Source organism: Falco naumanni, chromosome 3 (genome assembly GCF_017639655.2).
Source record: "Falco naumanni isolate bFalNau1 chromosome 3, bFalNau1.pat, whole genome shotgun sequence".
NCBI classification, from domain to species: Eukaryota; Metazoa; Chordata; class Aves; order Falconiformes; family Falconidae; genus Falco; species Falco naumanni.
The window spans coordinates 119712734-119725328 of NC_054056.1; the positions used below are offsets into that span (position 1 = coordinate 119712734).

The 12595-nt window shown below is 35.9% G+C and overlaps 1 protein-coding gene across 4 annotated transcripts in view; it reads right to left on the reverse strand.

Moving 5' to 3' along the window:
* Positions 1-7638: 7638 nt before the first annotated feature.
* The window catches only part of KHDRBS3 (KH RNA binding domain containing, signal transduction associated 3), a 95056-nt gene continuing 90099 nt past the window's right edge, over positions 7639-12595 (reverse strand). For 3 of the 4 annotated variants that reach the window (XM_040586151.1, XM_040586150.1, XM_040586149.1), the window contains one exon: positions 11661-12268. In XM_040586151.1, the coding sequence (XP_040442085.1) occupies positions 12177-12268 (92 nt within the window). In that variant the 3' untranslated portion in view covers positions 11661-12176. Of the gene's footprint in view, positions 8373-10696; positions 10754-11660; positions 12269-12595 lie in introns of those variants that run through there. The other variant, XR_005826771.1, reaches the window with a different exon arrangement.

A 12595-nucleotide genomic window follows, 5' to 3' on the forward strand; every position in this document is an offset into this window, starting at 1 on the left:
CATTATGTGGGGTCCAGCATAACTGAAACATGTAAGCTTCAATATACACTGGAGACATTTACACTCCCTAACACGGTAAGTACCTTTGAAAAGCCTGCAGATGCCTACAGCATCCTTCAAGACTGCACTGAACAAGGTTGTTGCAATAGGCCCAAGGCCTGTTGTTTCAGGGAGAAAAAAAGATATCTAAACATCGCTGTTGTACCATGACCGATTTGAGAAGAAAAGGTAACAACAAAGCATTTAGTATACCTTTAACTTCCTTTTCATGTATTTTTACAGAAAGGAAAGGAGGAAGGACCTCTGTAGGTTCAGGTTCCTCTCAATCACCTTCACTTGAATAAATGCTAACTAACTAGTCCAATGTACCAGGTAATGAAGAATACAGGAAGATTTGGGAGAAGGTTCATCCCACTTTCCCCAACCCCCCCCCCCGACATATATAAAACTGTATAAAGCAAAAGAATTATGTTCTTGATGCCTGGATGTCATGCCCATCATCAAGGATGAGCATCTGCGGAGCTACAGGCTGGCTGGCCTACCACTGGTCTCTGAGAAGGTTATGGAGCAAATCCACCCAGACTCAAATTTCCACGCACATGAAGGACAAGAAGGTAACTAGGAACAGCCAACAGGAATTTAACAAGGGCAAATCACACCTGATTGCCTTCTGCGGTGACTGGCATGGTAGACCGGGAGGAGCGGTCAATGTTGTATACTTTGACAAGTGTGGCAGACTTGCAGTCAACCTAGAGATACAAAGAGTGGTTGGATGGACTTCAAGACATCTGGAAAACCAGGCTGTATTGAAAAAATAGCTGGACTCCAAGGGCAGTAGTCACTGTTTTGAAGATTTGGTAGCTTCCAGCTCCTAACAGCATGCCTCATGGATCTATACTGGAGCCAACACTGGACAATAGGATGGAATGCACCATATGTACACCTGTAGAGACTGGGGGTGGGGGTTGGGGGCTGGAAATACATTTAATACATTGCAGGACAGGGCTTTTATTCGGGTAGACCTCTGTCTCAGTGGCATTACTCTGTTATGAAATCACAGAATGGTTGAGGTTGGAAGGGACCTGCTGCGGTCATCATATTCACCCCTGCTCAAGCAAGGCCACCTAGAGCAGGTTGCCCAGGACTATGTTAATACAGAGAACTAAAGTGTGAGAGTTCTTTGTCAGTGTCCTGCTATTCTTGTTTCTACTTTTTTTTGTTGTTGGTTTCCCTCCCAATTGATTTTCTCATGTCTTTTGAGTTACCTAGCAATACTAGGCATGTCCTGAAAGTCATGCTTTGAAAATACACTACTTTTTTAAAAAAGGTTTGAAATACATTATTTTAAAATGAAATAGTAACTCTGTTCTCAATATATGTTTTCCTGCAGACCAGTGTTTTTCTGGGAAAATTTTACTTTCTTAGGAATATTGCACCAATGCTAAATTTCAGTCTTTTTTTGGCTCTTCTTCTGTATAGTGCAAAAAGATCTGTTTCACCTATTCCTTAACACACCAGCACTTCAAAGTTAGTCAATTCCTTAAACGTTAAGAACCACAGAAGTATGAAGTCTTAGACTTCCATTAACAGAAGTGATGCATATTTTCTGTTTCCTAGTTAAAAGATTTCCTGCAGATATTCTGAAGAAGAGATAATCTTATTTATACAGCTCCGGATAACTGGATAAGTACACTGGAGTTTTTATTTTTCTTCTGTGTAGCATCTAATGGTTATTAGTGAGGTCTGGATACTAATATTTTATACACTAGATTGAAACAGGAAATCTTTTACTTCCTATTGTTCTCAATATTTATGCACAGAAATTTGACTGTTTTTTTCTAGTCTCTAGACTTTCCTTAAGCCAATCCCATTTAAAACTTGCCTTTAAGCAGTGACTAACATAGCATAACCATAAATTCCATCTTGTACAAGTCCTCTCAGCCAATATTCTAGCTAATCCTTAAATTTAAGGTGCTTACAAACAAACAAAAACATGTAGGCATATTTAACAGAAGGCTCTGGAAACAAACACTGAGTATGAAAATGTCCTGATAAATACATAAGCTAAGAAGGCTATGTCACAGAAACGTTTGGAGCAGAAGCCATCAAAAGACAGCCTGGCTTTTCTGCTTACAAGCAGCATAGCATAAAACTTGTGCTGAAGAAAGGAAGGATGGAGAGAAGGACAGACAGACAGCAAACATGTTACATACACATCCTCTTACCTGCTCCTATTTATAATAGTCCCCTCTACACTCTGTAGCAAACCTTATCTTCTACAGACATTGCTATGAGACCTATTTTCAGTGACTTTCTCCAAACATTTATCTACTTCCAGACCACACCAACTGATGCTGTTTTCAAGGTATCACCAAAGCTGGATTTGGGACAGAAATGTCAGTGGGATTCATCACTTTTTTCTTCAGACATCTAAGGTTTAAACTTCCAAGTTAAGTTTAACCACCCTCAAAAGTCAAGGGGGAAGAGCCAGGTGCTTTCAGAGGGCGAGTCACCTGATGTCAATGTACTTCTGTCTCAAAAAGATGAATTATCCTTTGAGCTTGTTTCTCTTGGTTGACTATAAGGGTAGCGTGGGCAACCAATCAAGAGTTTTTCATCCGAGTTGTAGATACGTAAGTTAGAACTCAAATATCCAGCCTGTTTCTGTAACAAAATTCAGACTTCTGTTAACTTCATAAGTAGATGCTGTTGTTCAAAAGGCAGAATTTGCAAGTTAACAGCAGCAATAGACAAGATTTCTAAATGTTGCTTGCATGAAGAGTAAGAGTTGTGTTGCTATGTTAGCATCAGTAAATATTGATTTGCCAGTATTTTCACTGTTTGTAAAGGCAGTAAGACATGCATAATATATATATAAATATATATACAGAAATGGAGAATTCATCCTTGTAAATAAAAGGTATTTTGATCATAACTCACAGATTATTAGCCTGCAAATCAGAAAAAGAATTTTCTTGTGATGGGTAGAATTATTATACAACAATCATTGATCCATGACTTTCAAGTTCAGACACGTTATTAGATCATTCAATCCAGCCTGCTATGTAGGAAAACCAACAGAAGCCCATTCTCCTGTATGTTGCTTGTTGCTGTGGTTAATCACTCTCGTTTGAGCCTAATTTCTCATTTATAACTGCAGGGCTTTTACACACAGCATTAGTTCTTACTTTTTTTCACTACTAGATTAGAGTCATTTAGTACTTGTTATTTTCTCCCTGTGCAAGCAATTATAAACCATAATCAAGCTTTTTAAGTCTCACACAGTAAGATATCTTCTGTCCTTTGAATTATTCTTCTGAAGAGCCCTTACCAAATACTTTTAACTTATGTACACATGTATATGAATATTATTCGGGAGTACACAAAGTGACCTTTCAAAGGGGTATTGATTGTGGCATTTACAAGAGTTAGCCGTTTACACCTTTGAAGGCATCACCAAAAATTAATGAAGCTATTCCTACTACGTGAGGGATTCCAATGCCAAACTAGCTAGATACAGGGGAAAAAAAATGTTCATTATCACAGACCATGCTTGTGACCTGTTTCTCTTACTCTTCTTAATATTAGGATGCATCACTTCAACTTCCTGGCATCAAAATGTCTAAATCAAGACCGAACCCCTAGGAATAATTGTTAGAATAGTCTATGCAATAAAAATAATAATAAAAAAAAAACAAACAAACCAAAAAAAAACCCACAACCCCCAAAAACCAACCCCAAACCAAAAAAAAAAAAAAACCAAAACCCCACAAAAGCAAAAAACGCCATTTTAAAGACTAGCAGCTATTGCATGGCTTCTTAAGCTACCTTAGGGAAGATACACGCTGAAATATGGAGACTTTCCTCTTCCATTGCAGAATTTGAAATCCCAAATGGCTTTTAGTATTTAGATTGGGTTTTAACTACTTATCTTCCCCACCCCCCATCAAGTTTTCTGTTGTGTAATATGCTTATATTATTTTTCCATTTCCTCAAATATGTAATGAGTGGAAGTGTAACTCACGACCACCACTGTAAAACATACCACAAAACTTTACCACAATCCCTTATGCATTTATCCCACAGTTCTTTCAAGAGGACTAACTGCCTGAAGATTATCTCTGCTTTCTTGACTCGTACTTCCTTAATTTTGTCAGTCCGAGAGGGACTCTGTTCCTGGATGTAACAATGATACAGTCTTTAAGTGAATAATGAAAAGAAGCAACAGTTTTCTTATTCATATGCTATATGAGCAAATCATCACTGGAATATTTTAAATATGTTTGGGCATTTTCTATTCAATTTCAAGTTAGAGCCTCAAATGCTGTAGAAAAGTGAAACACACTAAATGGAATAAGGTTAATTTTCACATGTGGATAATTCTGATCATAATCATTAGTCAGATGATTTCCATGCTGCACATAGGTAGCATTCACCATACTTTATACTTAGTCTTCTCATTTGCTTTCAAGCCTGTCATTAACTATCTTGAAAGGTCTACTGAACTTTTAAAAGTGCTTGTATTATGATATGAACATTTACTAAATAATTTTGCAAAGCCCAAAGTCAGTGAATGTATATTTAGCAGTGTAAATCTGTAGCAGTCTTACTATCTGAAATAAGAGGATCTTCATCCATGGATTTTTGAACTGGTAATTGCATTATCGGAAGAATGAACTTAAAATGCATTTGTCTCTCCTTTTTAAAATATATCCTTAATTACAGTAGTGAATTCTGTGAGATGGAGTCGACATATTTTCTCTCAGTAAGAAACAGCTACATTCACATTAAGAAACCCCAACTTTTAGTACAAGAATGAAGAAACAAGGCAATTTATCAAGTGAATAAAAAAAGTGTTTGATGAGCTGTTTAGGGCATCAGGGTCTTTCACAAACAGAGAAACAGCAACAGCACAAGTTGCCACTTACTCTTTTGCCATAGAAGACAATGACCTATTGAGTTCATAGGTTGCTGCTTGACTAAGCATTTGGAGCCGCTCACTATGCTTTGTGTAAGAGGGAGAAAAAAATAAAAATAAATCAGTCTATGGAGGTCCGTAAAAACCCCAACATCACTCATCTTCACAAAGGGGCCAGCATGTCACTTCAGGTGAAAAGTTCCTTTCTTGATTCTAAATTTCAGTAAGATAAAAACATTTAAGCCATGGGTCTAGGCATAAAGGACTGGTTAAGTGTTTAGCTTCGCAAAAGCAGAAACTCGCATCCAAGGACGGATTTACATTTGATTTCTCTCGGGGTAATAAAAGCAGAACCTTGTTTAGTCAGGAATCCTATCTCAGTAGCTTTCCATCTTGAAAGCACATGAGTTATTTTGATTACTGGATATAAAGATTCTCCAGAAACTTTGTCATAAACCTTTATTAAATCTAAATTACTTTAATTTCATAATTTTCAAGTACATCTTTGACTGAAAAGTGGAAGTTTCCATTAAGCCTGTTCTCTAATTTGCTATTTTTAGGAATGTCGACTTTTCATACTTCCTAAATACTTTCCCAGTGAGGAACCCAAAAAAGAACTACACAGCAAAGCAGCTTTATTTCTGCCCTTGGCTACAGTTTCTAAGCATTTTTAAAACCCAAGTTTGCCAGAGATGTTCTCTTGACTTGTTTTTGTAGAGAAAGCCTGCCTGAAGACAAGGGTCAATGCACTGCAAACTCATTGAAGTATCTGAGGCTGCACAAACATTTATCATCTTAGTGATATGTGCTTTAACACTAAATACCTTCAATAATTTCCATTACCAAAGGGGTTTTCCTCCCCATTAAACAAATGCAGCTGTCTTGGACAAAACTGCTGAGCTTGTGAAAATAATTCTCGGCCCCTTCATCCAATTAGTCTTTTTCATAAACTTAAGTCAAAGATATTCTGATTCTTGGTATAGCATTTACTGAGCTGCAACAGTACTGAGGTTATTGGATGTTGTTAACCTGGAAATTCTACTACAAGCTGGGACTTTTGGCACACAATTGTGAACCTACTACAAAAATCCATCTATAATGCTAAAACAGTTAAAAGAGACTGCAAAGTTCTGTGTGGAGAAATGGAAGTAGAATCAGCAAGAGCAGATATGATTCTATTTATCGCCAATCATTATATACATTTAGCTTCGCATTTTGATCTTTAAATTTTCAGTTCCTTTGCCCAGAAAGATGAAGTTCCAACTTGAAAAGTATGCTCTACAACAACATTTAGAAAGACATGTGGCCTCAAGGTTTGTTCCAATTCATAGTCATAAAATATAATTTCATACCTTTATTATGTACCTAAATGTAAATGTGGTGACATCCCCACAGCAGGATAAACACTATTGGAAAGACTGTGATGCAGACTGGGCAATCCATTTGAAGCAGCAGGCTCATGTCCTTGCTCAAAACTAAGGCAACGTCATATACAACTGGCATCACACAACAGAGCATCACGACTGTCCCACAGTGCACGTTCAAGTTGTCAATGACAGCACAGGCAGGATGCACGTATATGCGTGGTCTCTTGAAGTGAATGGCAGAACTATTCCAGCAAGACCCAAATTTCACTCAAAACACAATCACAAGAAATACACAAACCTCTACCTAGTGATAATGAAAACCAGCAGAAATGAAGGCTTCAAAAGACAGAAACAGTCAGTCCGTAAATGTTACTGAAATGAAGCAAAGTACTTGCAAGATGAAGAGCTGGATAGTCTGCAGTCAACCCACTTTGACTGGACCCCAACAGTTCCTGTTTAGAATCTCAAAAAAAATTAGCAGATTCGCTAGATAGTGCTGACAGTCACATATTAAAGTCATGTTATAGTACTGACATTAAGAAGCTGCTGTTAATGAGTCAAAGGCTTAATACTCCACTCAAGTAGTTCATGGCACTCCGCAAATGAGATTGTGTTGGTAATCCTGGTGTCCAGTCCTAATTAGAGCAAGTGAAATTGCATTCTGCCTATCTAAATTCCCCCCACGGTATTTATATACAATTTTTATACTTGCCTAGCATTTAAAATGTTAGGTGCTGTTCCACACCAGAGGTTCCTGCCTGTCATTTTGAAAGGAATCCTTATTATACATCTCTTGTGCTTATTCAAAGGCTTCTGTATTTTGTTTTTACTTAATAAATACTTACTATTGCTTGCTGTGGAAAACATTGCAGAAATGCCGTTGCAGTACAGTAAGAGATGACGGCTGGGAAAAACTTTCCAGATTGTGAGATTAACTGATAAATTCACCTTAAATATTTGAAGGTTAAAAATAAATATATATTTTTTTTTTACACTGTCAAAGGTTTTTTCATCTATTAAAAATGCTCTCTTACTCAAGACATTTTGATCAGTGCCGGGGTTAACAGGAATCTTGTTTTTCTCCACATACCCATAAATTTCCATGCCATTCTTCAGTAGTCAGTATATGGTATTAGAAGTTATGAATACATGTCAGAGGAGGAATTCACTCACAGAGGTGTGAAGCTATTAAGTGATATTGCTTATTTTCAAAATAAAATAAACAAAGCAAACTGAAATTACGCTTTTCTTGGGATGAATATGAAATTCAAAGAAGAAAAATACATCTGATAAACATGTGAGGAATGGGGCACTCAATTTGCAAGCAGGATTTAAGAAAAAGAACACAAGAAATTAAATTATCAGAACTTTATTTCTGTTACAAATTATCACAATCACAATTAATAGAAATCAGCACTGAGGAAACAAGACTTAGATACAAGATTTATCAAGGTGTAAAAGCCTTATCCAAGACTCTACTACTAGAAAACCTGTGACTGTATATTACAGAAAACATGTCTATGCATCAAACATCAAGTGAAAGAGAATAAGCAGCATAGTATATTTGACAGGGATTAAAACACCTTCATGTTATACAAGTTTCTGAACAAAATTGAAGTTGGAGTATCATTTCTACCCGAGAATCTTGTTTTGAGTAGACCTGTTCACAATTAGCTATTAAGAAAAGCTTCAGCATAAAACACCAATCTTCATTTTAACTTATCTATGTTGTTCATACATTAGACAAGCTATTTCCAAAAGCATTTACATTCTAGTCATGAGACTCACACACTCTCTTTACACTTGCTGCATAAGGCTAAAAAGAGCCACTGGTTGCATTATTGCTTTGTAACAGGAACTTATATGAAAATTCTTTATTGAGCTCCAAATAAAACATTGTCGCATCACTAAACAATTAAGAGTTTAAGTATACAATTGTTTTAAAAAGTGTATATTGTTATACACTTTAAGGCTTTAATACAAGAAATACTGAACAGGATTTTCATACTCCGTAGCCTGTCTCGTTGTCTAGGCACACGGATAAGTACAATGCCCTAAGCAGTCCATATTTAACATGGCAGAAGTTCCTGAAAAAGAGCAAAATATCATTTATTTGTATACATCCTGAGACTAGTGACTATTAATTCTCTGAAGACTGTCAAGAGTAGTGGGATCAGGCAATTATGCCTATAATAAATTTATGTAGATTTATGGAAAACATTGCAGAAACTGCTACCATTGCTATTCAGCGCAAATGTGATAAAGGTTCAATGAAAGCAAATTAATGATATGAGTGATTATAATCATTAACATTACTTGTTTGACCAGTAACATACAGCAATTAACCAGCGTCAGAATACAAAACCCTACTAGAATGGATAAACACTTTAGGTTAGTTCATCACAATAAAAGAAAGGCTGCCTTCTACGCTGATTTTTTTTTTTTTAAAGTTTAGAAGACTTTTTAGATTTCATTCCCCTCTGTTCAAAATCTAATGGATTACATTTCAGAGATTACTCCAAAGAAAAAAAACCCATACAAAAACCCAACAAAAAAACCCCAAACAAATTCAATAGCAGAACACAATGCTAGTGCATGTTATTTCAGGAACTGTCAAAAGCAGTTTTGTATTGCAAATGTGTAGTTTCTAAGAATATCTAATACCAGCTGTTTGAACTGATGTAGCTTATTGTACACACGTGTACAGGACATGAGAATTGATACAATCTTTTTTTTTCAGGGACATGAAAACACATTTTCTTAGGGGAAATAAGATGTATCAATGTGGAGCACTGGAAGAGGGAAGACTATGGGTTTAAAATTCATACTTCTTATGCTCAATATATGTAGACTTAGATCTTGCAACTCAAAAGAGCAAAAATGGACTGAAATGGTTAACTTTTCCATCAAGGTGGGCCACAGCTACTTAACAAGAGCACCATGTGGCTACAGACTACTCCATCTTGTCAGATACACATTGAGCACACGACCAAAACAATCGCTTCTGACCACAGGACGGGTGTGTTCTTAGTCAGGAAGGGGATTTTCTTTTAATGTACTCGTATGACCTTCAACAGGCAGTCATTATGCCGCCCTGTCACACAGTGGTGCACTCAAAACCTGAAACAATTTAAGGGTTTCCAGGACTTCAGGGCAGAGCAGCAGAAGTGGCACAAATGCATGATTCACCCTCCATATAGGGGGCACTAAGGAAAGATGGCACACCAAAAAAAACACCCCCCCACCCCCCCCAAAACCCCGAAGTTGGATAGATACAGAAGACTGAATTCACTTCTGATTCACTTTTTTGTCTACTAGCCATCCTTCCTACTAGATATTTTAGTTTCAACCAATCAAGTCTCATTGTATACAGTTAATATAAAAGTTTGTATTTGCAAATGAAAACTTGTTAGGCAACTCATTATGTGATTCAAGATGTGAAGAGAAATGAGATTTAGCCAATACATGATTTTTTTAAAGGTATTTATATACTCAGTTTTGCCATAGCGATTCTAACAGCTGGTATCAAACCTTTGCCCTTTGAGCCCCAGAGGGAAGAAATCTTCTCCAAGCTCTCCTAATCTTAAAAGGGTCCTTTGCTTTAAATCTCTAGAATACTCTCAGAATTGTTGTAAAGCCATTTTGTATGTATAAAAAGTTACAAAAAGTTTAGCCTGTGACAGCACTCTTTTAAATTTACCATGGTATACAAAGGCAGTACAACGTATGCAATATTTCAAAGTATAGAGCTCTGTTTATCTAAATCTTGGCAACTGAAAGCACCGAGATCATGAGGTCAGCAGGAAGAATTACCATTCCAACTAGGAAATAAAAACCAAAACCCTGTTCTACTTAAAATATACACAATGTGAACATAACTTTAGATCCTGAATTCACCAGAAACAGTAAAGCTAACTACTCATGTTCCTCTATGGACTTGTTCTTCATTTGTGCCAAAAAATCAGTCTGCTCCTTGGGCAGAAATGCTTGACTTAGAAAACCATCCTACAAAATGCTTTCTTCAGTTTTGGAAGACCATTTTAGACATGTTTGCTGACCAGATTAAGAGTTTTAAATTCCTATTTGAACACTACAAGCATAAAACCACCTTTTCTTTCACCTTCCTCTGCCCAATGAAATACTTAATTAGCTGAAATGTCGTCAAAGCTATGTATAACTTTCAATAAGCAAACAGCCAGAGGACAGTGTCCGCACACTGGGACAGTTTAATGATCATTTAAAACTATGACTTTTCCCACCAGAATTGAACATAGCCAATGATTTTTGCTGCTCTTCAGCTCAGTACCTGTAATCATTATGCAAATTAAAGCCTTGTGTATAAAGAATTAAGGACGTGATTGATGGCTCCATTGTTTATCTAATAATTTCACAGATGAGTAAAGATACCTACCAAAGCATGGGAAGATTAAGGTTTTTGTTCTCTTGGCTGTCCAAGGAGTTGGGTCTCCTGACAAGAGAAAAAAAGATATTTTTACTAAATTTCAAAGACTTTCAAATATAAAGAAAACAATGTAAATCAAACTATAATAAATACAAACTTAATGATTAACAAAAAGCTTTAGATAACATTTGTAATGTTTAATTTACTAGCATTTATGGAAAAATAATATATTACAAACTATTGGTTATGAGGTTTTACTGTTGTTTAATAGGGAATAGTTTGTCCAAATTTAACTAGCTAAACTAAGGCTTTTTAGATTACTAACACAAATTAAACGTTTTAAAATGAGAATTTAGGTGTCCTCAAAGTCTTTCCTACATTCTAAAAATGAAACTTTCTAAAGTTGTAACCTCCCTGTTTTTATTGGTTATATTAAGATAAATTAAGTGAGATTAAAATCTTATTTGATTTATTTACCTTTGCAAATGAAGACCGTTTTAAGGGTTACACATCCTCTGCCTCTGAAGAAAGCGACCTCAATTAGTCAAGTCAGAAAGTCTTTAAAAGCTTTGTGTTTATTGCTTCCAGCACGGAGCGAGGTGGTCATTAACGTACCAAAATTCTCATAAAAAATCCAAAGTTGCACTAGTGAAAAAATGCTCAACAGGATGAAACTAGTCACATCTTTTTCAGAAAATTCATTAGCTATTTTAAACCACTTTTAACAAAAATATCTTGATTTAATGTGGCACTCAAGCAGATCCATACCATTTGGATACTTTAAACAGCATTTATATCTACTGTGAAAATATATATGTATATACATTTAGGTTTATACCATTTTTTAAATAAGTCGCGCAATGTTTAATATGAGCCTTTTATGCTGATCACTGTTAAACATTTCTCCCTGTTTACTACTATTTATGAAGTTTTATTATAAGATAAAGCATAAAATTAATCTCACACACACTGATTTTCTTTCAAAAGTTTATTTAGTATCAAGCAAGGGTAAAACTTTGCTTAACACTACAGAACATTTCAAGACTTGAGTTACAAAATACCACATTATTTGCATTTGTAATTTGCTTCCCTTTTTACGCATGTTTGCAAAGAGAAAATCTAGCAAATGGCTGAAAATAAAAACTAAAAACTAAATTGTTGAAAACCTTTAAAATAAAAGGTTACGCTTATGTTAAAAGAATGAACTAACATATTTAGTAAACCTATTTTTTGTTTAACACTAGTTAATCAAAGGTTATTTTTTTGATCACCTATTTTTTCAAATACAGTTTGGAAATAACAAAGTTCCTTGTTTTACATATCTTTCTGTCCAGGTTGTTCTTTCAACAAAGTATTTTAAGTTCAGTCCATCCATTCAGATTTTTATGCGCTTTGATTTAATAAAAAGGGATTGTTCATAGAAAAAATTACTTTGAACAGTATACAGGACTGGTGGAGATTGGATATTTCACAACATCAGACAGTACAATCAGTATCTGGCATATGGCTGGTCTCTGTAGACTCCTTTTGTTGTCCTTGCAGAAGGTGCCTTGTGTCGTGAGTTGGTCCATTCTTCTTGCCCTACAAGAAGGGAAAATATAGTTAGACCCCTTCCAAAGTTCTCAGACACTGTACTGATTTTTTCCTTATTTAACTGGGAAATAGACAGTGACATTTTATGTACTGAAACCAAGGTATGCCAAGTCGAACACTTGAACCACAAAATCTGGGCACAACACACCTATATGAGCTACCCAACAGTGCTTTTTCAGCACCTAATAGCAGGGAGCGTGGCAGGCTAATACGGCAAAAATATGTAGGGCTCTGGCATTCTGGCATTAAACTGGACCTGCAGAAATGGAAGCTACAGTCGCAGACTTACAAATAATGATGCTAGGATGAATTGAA